Source organism: Elephantulus edwardii, unplaced genomic scaffold (genome assembly GCF_000299155.1).
Source record: "Elephantulus edwardii isolate Elephantulus edwardi_28Jun2011 unplaced genomic scaffold, EleEdw1.0 scaffold00231, whole genome shotgun sequence".
In the NCBI taxonomy this organism is placed as follows: Eukaryota; Metazoa; Chordata; class Mammalia; order Macroscelidea; family Macroscelididae; genus Elephantulus; species Elephantulus edwardii.
In genome coordinates, this window is record NW_006399981.1 from 363,394 (window position 1) to 375,150 (window position 11,757).

Genomic DNA, 11,757 nt, shown 5'->3' on the forward strand with positions numbered 1-11,757 from the left:
CTGCATGCAGGAAGCCCCAACACCGCTGTTACTAGTCAATTCCGACTGGGGGGGACATCACATGCATCAGCGAGCACTCTGCTCTATAGGGTTTGAATGGCTGATTCTTTGCAAGGAGACTGCCAGGTCTTTCCTTTGAGATACCTGGGACGGATTGGACCTACTAACCTTTTGGTTAGCAATACAGCAGTTTAATTGTTTGCACCACCTAGCAATTTCCAAGTGCTCCATAAATGCTGGCTACTCTGAGCTCTGGTGGCCTAGTGGTGAGAAGCTGCACTACAATCCCAAATGCGTGCAGTTTAAATCCACCAGCTGCTCTCCAGTGTGATTCATTGCTTCTGAAATCCTATTGGAAGGTCAGCTATGGGTCAGTTCCAATCAGATTACACACAACAACAACAGTGGGCTTTCAACACTATCTTGACCCCTCAGGTTCCAGCCAGTCTAAAGGTCTATCTGTAGAAGAATACATGTGATCTCTCTAGATAAATTCTCATTCTTAAGACCTCACATTTGTCACAGATTCCTCCAGGAAGCCTTCTTGGATGCTCCAAATGACAGCACTTCTTAACACCATCAGACCCTTTGACTTGTCTCCCCCCAGCTCCTCCCCACAATACCCTCCGTGAGGGGAAGGACCTGGTTTTTCTTCTTGCCATCTCAGATCTTAGTACACAGCAGATTGGCAATGGAAGTTTGGATAATACCTCAGACTGGATCCCAGCATCCCAGGATCCCTGGGGTCTTCCTTTCTTCCTCCCTCTCATTACATACATGAGTTCTCTGGAACTCAGATTACCTCAGAGAAGCTGCAGGTCTTCCTCTCCAACCTCACCTTCACTGAGGATGTGGGTCAAGGGGCCAGAAGAGGTACCATCAAGCAGTATAAATAAACAGGAAATAGCTTCTTCAAAAAAGTGCCGCACACGAAAGGTGACCGAGGTGTACAATGAACACTGTCAGAGCCACTGACATAAAGAGTGGTGAGGCTTGGGGTTTTGCAAAAGCATCACACTTGGCATTCATTCAGCTGTCACTCTAAACAACAGCTCATGCAGCTTCGCTGGAGAACATAACTCAGAGGGCTGGAGTGTCTCATAAAGGAGATGCTAACATAGAGGATGGAGAGTAATCAGGGGACATCAATGCCAAGACTGCCAAGAATAGGTCATGCTGCAAACGTCCCATCCCAGAGAGTCATTTATGAGCTCTTCTGAGCAGTCATCTAAGGAAAACATCTGTCCCATAAACATGCAACTTGCAAACGATTCCAGGAAATAGGTGTGGTCCTTTCTTCTTTAAAGAGAAAAGAATCTACACAATACTGGGTGCATGGCTGCAACCTGAGCAGTGCAATGGTTAAGTGCTTGACAGCTAACAGAGGTGGGCAGTTCAAGCCCACCCAGAAGTGCATAGGAGGAAAGGCCTGGTGATCTACCTCTGAAAAATCAACCGCTGAAAGCCCTTATGGAATACAGTTCTATTCTGACACACATGGGGTGCCCATCGACTGGAATCAGCTCAATGGCAATGGACTTGATTGGTTTTGGCCCATTATTCATACAATTCGGGAATAAGAATGAAGACTTGAAGGTGAGTCTTACCTCATAGTGACCAATGGTGTTTAGCTTGGTTATTCCATCTTCAAGAATCACAGAGGAACTGTCAATATCCAGAAGTTCTTTCTGCCGAGTGCCCACCTGAAGCTCTGAAAAGTCAAAGCACATTTTGTTACTATGTAAAATGACAGCGAGTAATGGTCAATGCTACCCTACTAATTTTTTCAGGTAATATTTATGAGTAAATACAACTTAAAGTATTAAATAACTTTTTCACAGATACAGAAGTACGTCAGTCAGGCTTTGTTGTTGCTGCTGGTCATGTAATGTGCCGTTTAGTGGTCTGTGACTCACAGTGACCCCACGTACAACAGATCTGAGCCTTGACCTGCCCTGCACCTCCCTCACTATCTCTGATATTCCTGAGCCCACTGTTACCGCTATTGTATCAATCCACCTTGGAAAAGGTCCTCCTCTCTTTCTCTGACCCTCTACCCTTCCCCACATGATGTCCTTTCCAAGGACCGGTCCCTCCTGACAACATGGCCAGAGTCTATGAGCTGAAGCTTCACCATCCTTGCCTCCAGAGAGTACGTTGGTTGCACTTCCTCCAGGAGAGGTGTGTTTGTTCTCCGAGCAGTCCATTTTGTTTTCTTTGATGTTTGGAAATCTAACATTAAGACTATTTTTTTTCCTGACACTTTTACTCTGAAGGCTGAGGCTGGAAGTAAAGCCACTGAAGACAAAACAATGTGTCTCAGAGGGACCAAGTCTTCTAACAACTGCAAAGCAAACATGTGTGCTCTTTCTCTCCTCCTCCCTCTCCCTTTCGCACACACAGAGGGCATGCTCACGTACACAAGAGCAGTACTGAACACTCGTCTGTAGTTTCCTAGATGGGAGACACACCGTGGTAGGTATCCCAGCATCACAGCATTTAAACTCTCTTGCACAGGTTACCTCTTTATGCATTAGGACCAGATGTGGGCTGCAGATGTGTGTTCTTTTTAATTTTTCCCCATAAACGGCATTTTCATTTTTTCTGATTTTAATGTCGTGTCATTTTCAACATTTGCAGACTGGGAAATTACAAAATTTTAGACTTTCGATTTCATTTAAAAAGCAAAAAACTCTTTTAGGTGACCAGGTGAAGCACTGCACATTTTTAGGGGCTGGGGATGGGTGAAAGTATTCTGGATGCTACTGTGAGAATGAGGAAGGAACACAGGACATTGTACATTTGTCAAAACCCATGGAAATGTACAACACAGCCTGGGCCCTAGTGTAACACTGATCACAGTTCAAGCTTTAATAACACATTGCCATTGTTTCACCAATTAGAAAAAAATATATTGTGAACAGAGAGCATGAAACATAGAAGCAACAATGTGCTGAGGGCAAGGGCTACTCAAAGAATGTCTGTGTGTGTTTTTTCTTTAAACCCAGAAGAGCTCTTTAAAAAGAGTCTACGTAAATAACAGGGAGGGGTGGCCTAGTAGGTAAGGAGTCGCACAGCCAACTCAAAGACAAATGATTCATATCTACGAGCTGCTCCAAGGAAGAATGATGGGCAATTACCTCCTGTGTGATTTACGGCCTCTGAAAACGTGCTGGAAGGTCCACTGGAAGGTCCGCTACGAGTTGGTTCCAATTCAATGACCATGAGTTCTTTTTAAACATTTTTTTAAAAGTCACCCCATTAGAGCAACAAAACTGGAAGATGTGGTGATTGAATCTGCCAGCCTCCGTGGCAACCATCAGCTGGAGCTGAGTAGCGCTATCACTTGAACTGACCTGCCCTTCCCATTCGAGCTAGGACCCACCATTTCTGTGGCACCCCTTACCTGTGATCTTTTCCTGCCCCTTTGGTCATTTGACTTCGTAAGCCTCTACTATGAGGATTAGGAGCCAAGGGGCTTCTAGTATGAGATTTCAGTTGGATTTGTGACTAGTTACTGAGGATTTGCCTTGATTTTTCTGAGACCAGCCTCCAAGGTTGGAATGGTCACCAGAGGGCTGCCCTGTTCTGTGGCTGGGACACTACCTCCTTGCTCTGCCCTTTGCCCTCCTACATTAGAGGCAGGCATGCCTGATGGTTGTCTTATTTTTCCTATTCTTAAATGTCATGAAATTCCAACTCATAGCAACTCTATGTTCAGTGGGTGGAAACCTTGCCCGACAAAGCCCACGATGTCAGAAGATGCTTGCTCCTGGCAGTACTGAGGCAGTAAAGCAGTGTCTTCCTCCTTTAACAATTACAGCATCTGTGGGGTTCATCTTGGGACAAGAAAGTGGATGGTCTGAGGTCAGGTCATGGTCATGGTTTCTTGGCTGGGGCTGCCCTGGATCCAACCAGTTAAAACAGTGTTTAAGCTGCTGCAAAGTTCATCCCACAGATGGCAACAGGAGAGACATCCAGGAGACGTGCCTTTGTCACCCTGCTCTTTCAGAAGCCAGGCCAAAGGCAGTCACTACACATTTTCCCATTTTCATTCAGACTTCCACCACCAGTTTGGAGGACCAGGTGGGAGGATTTTAATTGCCTGCTGAGTCAAGGCCTACAACTGTCTGTGGAGGGGAGATGAACCTTGTTACTTGGAATGTCACTGCTATGATGCTTCTCTGCTTTCCTGTCCCATTATCTTCTAGAATACCCAACTGCCATCTCTGGGGAGGGCCACATGGGGCACAACCTTAAAACACTGACGAACACTTGAATGAAGAGGAGACCCACTCGCTGGCTTGTGTATATGCTCCACTTTGCAGTCAGCTGGCTGAGCCTGCAAATGAATGTACCGCAGATGCTGCTTTGCGATGGGGAGGATGGGAAGGTGCTTAATGCAGGAGGCGATCTGCAGAGATGAAGATGACCTTTCCAGTGGGCTGCAGCAAACACCCAGAGTCCAAGCTACCGCTAATGACACACTCCGTATCACAACAAACAAATCAGATGCCAGTGTGAAGGCGACACAGACACAGGGCCCTCAGTTGACACCTTCCTGTAGTTCTCCACGCAGGGTGACTCCACCGGGCACAGGGGCAGCATTTTCATGCATCTGATTTACAAAACATAATCTCTTAGGAAGCGACAGCTTTGAAGGTCTTTGCCTCCTAGGGAAGATCATGATGCCCTTAGAGGTTAAACAGTTTTTGGTCCTGCAACACGACCTCTGGGGAACATTCTGGGTCATCTACACATCACCAAGCAAATGTTCTGGGAGAGAGTTGCTGGTCTGGGGGTCAGGGCAGACCAGCCCTGTCACCACTTCTGTTGTTGTTAGGTGTCATCAAGTTGACTGTAACTCACAGTGACCCTAAGAGCAACAGATTGAAACCCTGCCCTATCCTGTGCCATCCTCATTGTCTCTGATATGCCCATATTACAGTCACTCTATCAAGCCACATTGTGAGGGTCTTCCTCTCTTTCCCTGACCCTCCATCTTTCTCAGCATGATGCCTTTTCTCCAAGGGCCATTGTCTTACCAAGTCCTATTTCATTGAGCTGAAGTCCATAAGGAGAGCCATTTTTGCTTAAGAATGCTTGGAAAATCTTCTCTTTGGCTTGGCCAATGGTATCACAATCAAGAACATTGACGGAGATATTCCGACAGACATCTGCACTCTCATTTTCCGGAATTTTTTCGAAGACGACGTTTAACGCCTGCAAGAATACAAACAAGTTTCCAAGTCGATTAGATAATTGCCATCGGAAAAGCATTCATAAAAGACACCAACTTTGGTGGTTCCTCCTAATGCCTCTGATAGCACATTAGCAAACACCATATTGCACTGTATTACTTTCCCTGTTTTTTCTATAATCCATTCTTTTCAGAGATAATGGCAAGAAAAACAGAACATTACAACTCTCATTATTGAGCAAGCATTGAATAAATATATCCAGAAATATAATAGATAGACACATAAATATTCTATAAATGATGCTTTCTAATATTATCATCCAAAAACGGGGGGAAATTTTAAAAATCACACAATTGGGAAGCTGCTACAGCTGGAGAGGGCAATCAGGTGATAGTCCTCTTTATTAACAGAACCACAGAGTCTCAGAAGTGAAGTTCCAGGTGACAGGAAAGGGGACAAGGTCCCCGTATTGATCACACCGGAGAGGTCACATTTTAATATGCAGCATTAATTACAGAGCACTCCACGTCTCCCCTCCTCTCAGCATCATCAGGCAGACACTTCCCCAGCCCTCATTAAAACACAGGGTCTCCATCCTGGACCATTATTCTTGCTTTAATTACTCGACATTTCGGTGCCATTGCTTAGCGTTTTGTCAGCTAACATTCTTTCCAAAGTGTGGCCAAACCTCCGGATAAGAATAAATAAAGGGTGTGTGTGTGTGTGTGTGTGTGTGTGTGTGTGTTAGTGAGTGGGAGTACGGGAGGGAGTGAAGCCTCTGTGAACAAGTAAAAAAACAGGACCAGGGAACATTTCAAAAGGAACCAGAAAGAAATGGCAGGATTATTCTGCCTAGGGACAGGCAAAAAGATCTAAAAATCACAAAGGTTAACCTAGCGTAGATCTCAGGGGAAAGCTGGGAATATTTTGCAATTTAGCACAACATGCAGTTGTAGATTCAGAGGCACCCTGCTAAACCCATGCATTTAAGAGTCAGAGTGAAGCTTCAGAGTTTTAGCGTTTAAGCTTCAGGGTGAAATGCACACACAGGTCTTGGTTTTGAGACTGATAAGAAGCTGCACTGCAATCCCAAAGGCACACAGTTTGAATCCACCAGCTGCTCCATGGGAAAAGGATGGACAGTCTCCTCCCATGCAACTTAGAACATCGGCAACCCCCCGTGAAGGGTCAGCTGTGAGTCAGTCCTAACTTGATGGCACGCAACAGCATCATCACGAAGGAATGTGGAATTATCAGGAAATGGGAGACATATGTGAAAACACAAATAACGCAGAGGATGTAGACTGCACTCTGAAAAATGTGTACCAAAGAAAGTCACTCAGGAGTCAACTCTAATCTGTGGCAATCCTATGTGTGTCAGAGCATAGAGCTTTCCATGGCTGATTTTTTTCTGAAAAGCAGACCGACAGGCCTTTCTTCCATGGCACCTTGGACAGGCTCACTTTTGATGAGGACCTTGAACACAGAGGGGTTAGTTACCCTGCCCACTTGCTATTCACTGCCACGGATTCGGAACTTAGCTGGCCCTCCAGTGAGTTTCCCCAGATGTAAACTGCAGGGGAGAAGACTGCTTCCTTTTCTTCAGCTGTGGATCCAAGCCACGAGAGAGGTGAAGCCATTGGGTTTGCCATGCAACTTCCGAGGGGTTGTGCCCTGTTGTGTGTGCCGTGGAGTTAGAACTGATCCACAGCTGTAAATCACATGGGAAAAGACTGTCCATCTTTCTCCCACAGAGCGGCTGGTTGATCAGAACCACCTACCTTAGGGTGGTGGTTGTTGTTGAGTGCCGTCGAGTCACAGGCGACTCATAGTGACCCCATGAACGGAAGTCCTCAACACTTGCATACATGACTTTCATCATTTCTCCTGGTTCATAGGGTTTCAGGAGGCAAGCTATTTATGGAAGTGGATGCCATGGCTGCTTCAAGCTTGTTTCAACCGGGAGCACCACCAAACACTGTCCACTGTGGGTAACTGTTATCACATTTGACACATCAGTGTCACAGTGTTCAGCTTCACAGCGACCACAAGTTACCTCTGTACGGCACATGGACACACCAGAGCTATAGGACCTAGAAGAATGTTTGATCAACGACAATTTAAAACAGTAGTGAACCGAAAGCGATGCTACCAAGCCAAAAGGGGGTGACTCTACTCCGTGGCTCTAAGGCCTGTTTTAAAAGCTTGGTAGCATGGCTTTCAGTCCACTACTGTTTTAAATTGTTGTTGGTCAAACATTCTTCTAGGTGGTATATAGCCCTGGTGTGTCCACTTGCCGTACAGAAGTAACCTGTGGTTGCTGTGAAGCTGAACACTTGTGACACTGATGTGTCAAATGTGATAACGGTTATCCATGGTGGACAGAGTTTGGTGGCGCTCCCCTATTAAAACAAGCTTGGAAGCAGAAGTGGCATCCACTTCTGTAAATAGCTTGCCTCCCGAAACCTTATGAACCTGGAGAAAGGATGAAAGTCACACACGCAAGTATTGAGGACTTCCGTTCATAGGGTAGTTATGAGTCGCCTCAAACTCGATGGCACTCAACAACACGGAGAGAGACCTTAGGGTAGGCAGCACAATTCCTTACGGCTAAGCCACCATAGCTCACATAGCTAATTAAGTGGTGGAGCCAGCATTTGAAGTTGAAGGTAGATTTGCCTAACTACAGAACGGGTGGGTGAGTCACTCCACTCCAGTGTCCTCTGCCACCACTTGGATCTTCGGACTCGCTGACCTGTCCCTGCTCATGGAGGCCTCAGTCACAATCCCAGAACCCTTCTTACTGTCTGGAAACCAGGCCTCAGACCAGGCTGTGATATCCTAAGCTAGAGACCTTGGAAAAAGACATCATGCTGGGAAAGATCAACAAGAGAGAGGCAGACCCTCAGTGGGGTGGACCGACACAGTGACTGTAACCTGTGTGGCAGAGATGACGAGGATGGCCCAGGGGAGGTCTGATCTATCGTTCACACGGCTGTTACGGGTCATAGTTGACGCAATAGCACCTAACTAAAGCCAAGCCAGATTCCCAACACACACAAAGGGAGTCTGGGTTGGGGGTGGCGTAAACTCGAGCCCCGCTAAACCCGGCCCCTACTCCAACTGGCTTATCCATGTCTCACCAATTTGTCTCTGAATCAATTTCACAGTAGGGAGTGATGGTGGTTAAGCCATTTCACAGGGGTTTTCAAAGGTAAAGATGAACGGTAAGCACCTTTTAATCAGGGCCCCAGCGATCCCAGCTTGTTTAATAATTCTATAGGTATTTGTGAAATAACATTCCAGTTAATACCTGAAGGGCACTATTGTCTTTAACAAAAACACCTCTTTATAGGCAATAAATGTTCTTCTTAAAAACATAACCAAGAGAGGTAGAGAGAGAGGGGGAAAAAGCAAGCCCTTAACGGGATGTAAAATAATGTAAATCTGCCACTGCCTACACAGTGAGATGGGTGGAATAAAGGTAAAATGGCATTTTACAGAGTCCACGGGGAATTCGGAGAGTAAATTCAGACACAAATTGATTTGCGTTCATTTTTTATGCTGTTAACACTCAGTGCTCAAACAGCAGTTTCCTGAAGAGGGAATGTAGTCAAGGTTCTTCTCAGTGGTGGCTTGGGGCTCTTAGCTGCTGCCTCCTGTTCCAGGGCCACCTGACAGAGGTATGCCATCTGCCACTGTCCCCATCGAGGAAGAGCTCGCAGAGGAAGCACCCTCTCTGTCAACTTCCTCAGAATCCACCTCATCGAGTCTTCCCTAAGCTCCACATGGTGCTAAGGACTTAGGGAACTTCGAGGCTTATCTGTGACTGCAGAAAATCCACAATACAAACGGGAGACAGAGCCCTGACCTGTGGAACTACAGTTACTGCCAGGTGCAGGTGTCACCCTCAGGGAGTACCCACAGGGAGTTCTGAGTGGAGAGGACAGGTGGCACCAGACAGCTCACAATTCCCCTTCCCCTGACTCTTCGAGGCCTGGGAGTGTGGGCAGACCACTTAGCCTGAGCCTAAAAACTCTCCTGGGTCCCATCTTTAAAGGAGGATGGTATCACTGAGTCACGTGGTGTAATGGAATACGTCTCTCTGCTGAGGTGTGTTCCAAATTTATATCTGTGCACGTGTCAAGTAAATTCCAGCTCGTGGGGACCTCTTATACATCAGAGTAGAGCTAAGCTCCATAGAGTTGACAAAGGCTCAAGTAGAACACCAGGCTTTTCCTCCAAGGCACCTCTAGATAGCCTTTAACGTATCACCTTTCGGTTAGGAGCAGAGTCATGTTAACTGCTCCGCTCACGGATGCAGTGCGTGTAATTCAATACTGTCCGAGTGATTCTGTCTTCTCTCCATCAGGTTTCTAAGGCTGTGAGTCTTTGCGGAAGGAGATCATCAAGTTTCCTCCTGAGAAAAGGTTGGTAAAGTAGAACCACTGGCCTTGTAGTTAGCAGCCCCACACATAACGCACTGCACCATCTGGGTTCCTTCTCGTTATTGTTGGGTGCCACCAAATCAGAAAAGACTGAGCTCTAGCTGACTTAGAGATCTTGACTGGTGCTGTGCTATCCTCACAGTCCTGCCATGAATAATTGTAGGTCCCTGTGCCAATCTATCTCGTAGAGAAATTCCACTTCTTCACCAATTCTCCACCTTTCCAATCACGGTATCTCCTTCCAAGGACTCATCCATCCTGATAAGATACCCAAAATATTTGAAACAAAGTCTTACCCTTCTTACATCTAAGACGTACCCTGGCTACACTTTGTCTAAGACAGATTCGTTTGCTCTTCCAGCAGTCCTCACTCTACCAACACTTCAACCCAAAGGCAGCAATGCCTCTCCTGTTACCCTTGCAGGCTGTCTGATGTTCACGTGCATATGAAGCACCTGAAAATACCAGCGCTGGAGCTGGACACAATTTCGTTTCTAAACTGACATTCTTGCTTTTTGGTATTTTTAAAGACATCATTGACAGCAGATTTTCCCAGGAATGTCTTTTGATTTCTTGACTCTTCAAGTAAAAGGAAAATTTTTGACAACTTCAATCTCTTCTCTATCTATCAAGACACTGCCAAATCTATAAAATGGTGATAATTTTTAATGACGTCTTTTTGTCGTGTATGAATGAGTCAAAACCAACAACCCATAGCTGAACCCTCCAGTGAGTTTTCAGAGGCAATAAATAACATGGGGAGAGATTGTTCATCTTTTCCCAGTGGATCAACTAGTGGATTTGAACCACATATCTTTGGGATGGTAGCACAATTCTTTACCACTAAGCTACCAGAGTTTGTTTTTTAAAAAAATTTAGTAATTATAAAAAGTTAATTATTTATTCATTCATTAATTCATCTTTTAGTGACTACAAAAGGGAAAAATCCAAAACTTGCTGCCACTGAGTTAACTCTGATCCTTTAGGACTGAGCAGAATGGCCTCATGGAGTTGCCAAGGCTGTAAATCTTGACGGGAGCAGATGGCCCCGTCTTTCTCCTGTGGACTGTGGACTGCCAGCCTTTCCCTCAGCAGCTGATCACTTTAACCACTGCACCACTATGGCCCTTCACAAAAGAAAACTTGCTGTAATATGTGTCTCAGTCTCTCCCTCCCACATCTGTCCCTCTGCTGAAAGGAACTGTACCAACTCTCGACTCTCCTTATTTCTTTGACATGAGAAGGTTAGCAGAGTTAAGTGATAGACTTGGTTGGTTGTCCACCAGCCTCCAAAGCACCTCCTCATCTGCTAGCAGAAGCTCAGTGTGGATAGTAGAGGACCCAGGGCAGGGCTGTGGTTGTTATTCGGTGCAACTGAGTCAAGTATGATGGATTCATAGCAACCTTATGAACAACAGATCTGAACCCTGTCCTATCCTGTGCCATCCTCACAATCTCTGACACACCTGAGCCCATTGCTGCAGTCACTGTGTCAATCCACCTGGTTGAGAGTCCTCCTCTCTTCCACTGTCCCTCCACCTTTCCACGCATGATGTCCGTCTCCAATGAACAGTCTCTCCCTGCAACAAGCCCAAAGTATGTAAGGCGAAGTTTAATCACCTTTGCCTCCAAGGAGCATTCTGTTTGCTCCTTCTCCAAGGCATGTCTGTTTTAGGGTATAAAGCATGATTGATGGCAACTCCCTTCTCTTTCACAGTGACTGATCACGTGATCAAGTTCTGGCCAATAACACATAAGGAAAAGTTTTCTGCTCTAAATAAAGAGCAAGTAGTGCATGGAATTGTGACAGTCATACTGTGACAAGGAAGGCAGGGCCAGGAGCTGGACTGAAGGGCTGACCCAGGGCCTTGATAACAATGAGCAGAGGAACCAGCAATGGGCCTATTTACCTCCAATTTTCTGTTCTAAGATGCACTTCAATGCTCTTACAATTTCGGGCGCTGCCATCAGTCAGATCATCTCTTACTTACAGTATCTACATATCCCCAAACTAGCATTGCTGATGGTGTCTCTCTGGAGACTAAGGTGCACCTGATACAGGCCATGGTCTTTGCAATCGCTTGTTATGCATCAGAGAGTTGGACAAT

General features: G+C 45.9%; 1 protein-coding gene across 1 annotated transcript in view; it reads right to left on the bottom strand.

Annotated features, from left to right (window-relative positions):
* Nucleotides 1-11,757, bottom strand: part of PLXNC1 (plexin C1) — a 255,007-nt gene that overhangs the window by 37,059 nt on the left and 206,191 nt on the right. The window contains exons 23-24 of the mRNA XM_006898490.1: nt 5,046-5,223; nt 1,608-1,711 (exon numbers count right to left, since the gene is read on the bottom strand). Coding sequence (XP_006898552.1) covers nt 1,608-1,711; nt 5,046-5,223 — 282 coding nt within the window. The remainder of the gene's footprint in view (nt 1-1,607; nt 1,712-5,045; nt 5,224-11,757) is intronic.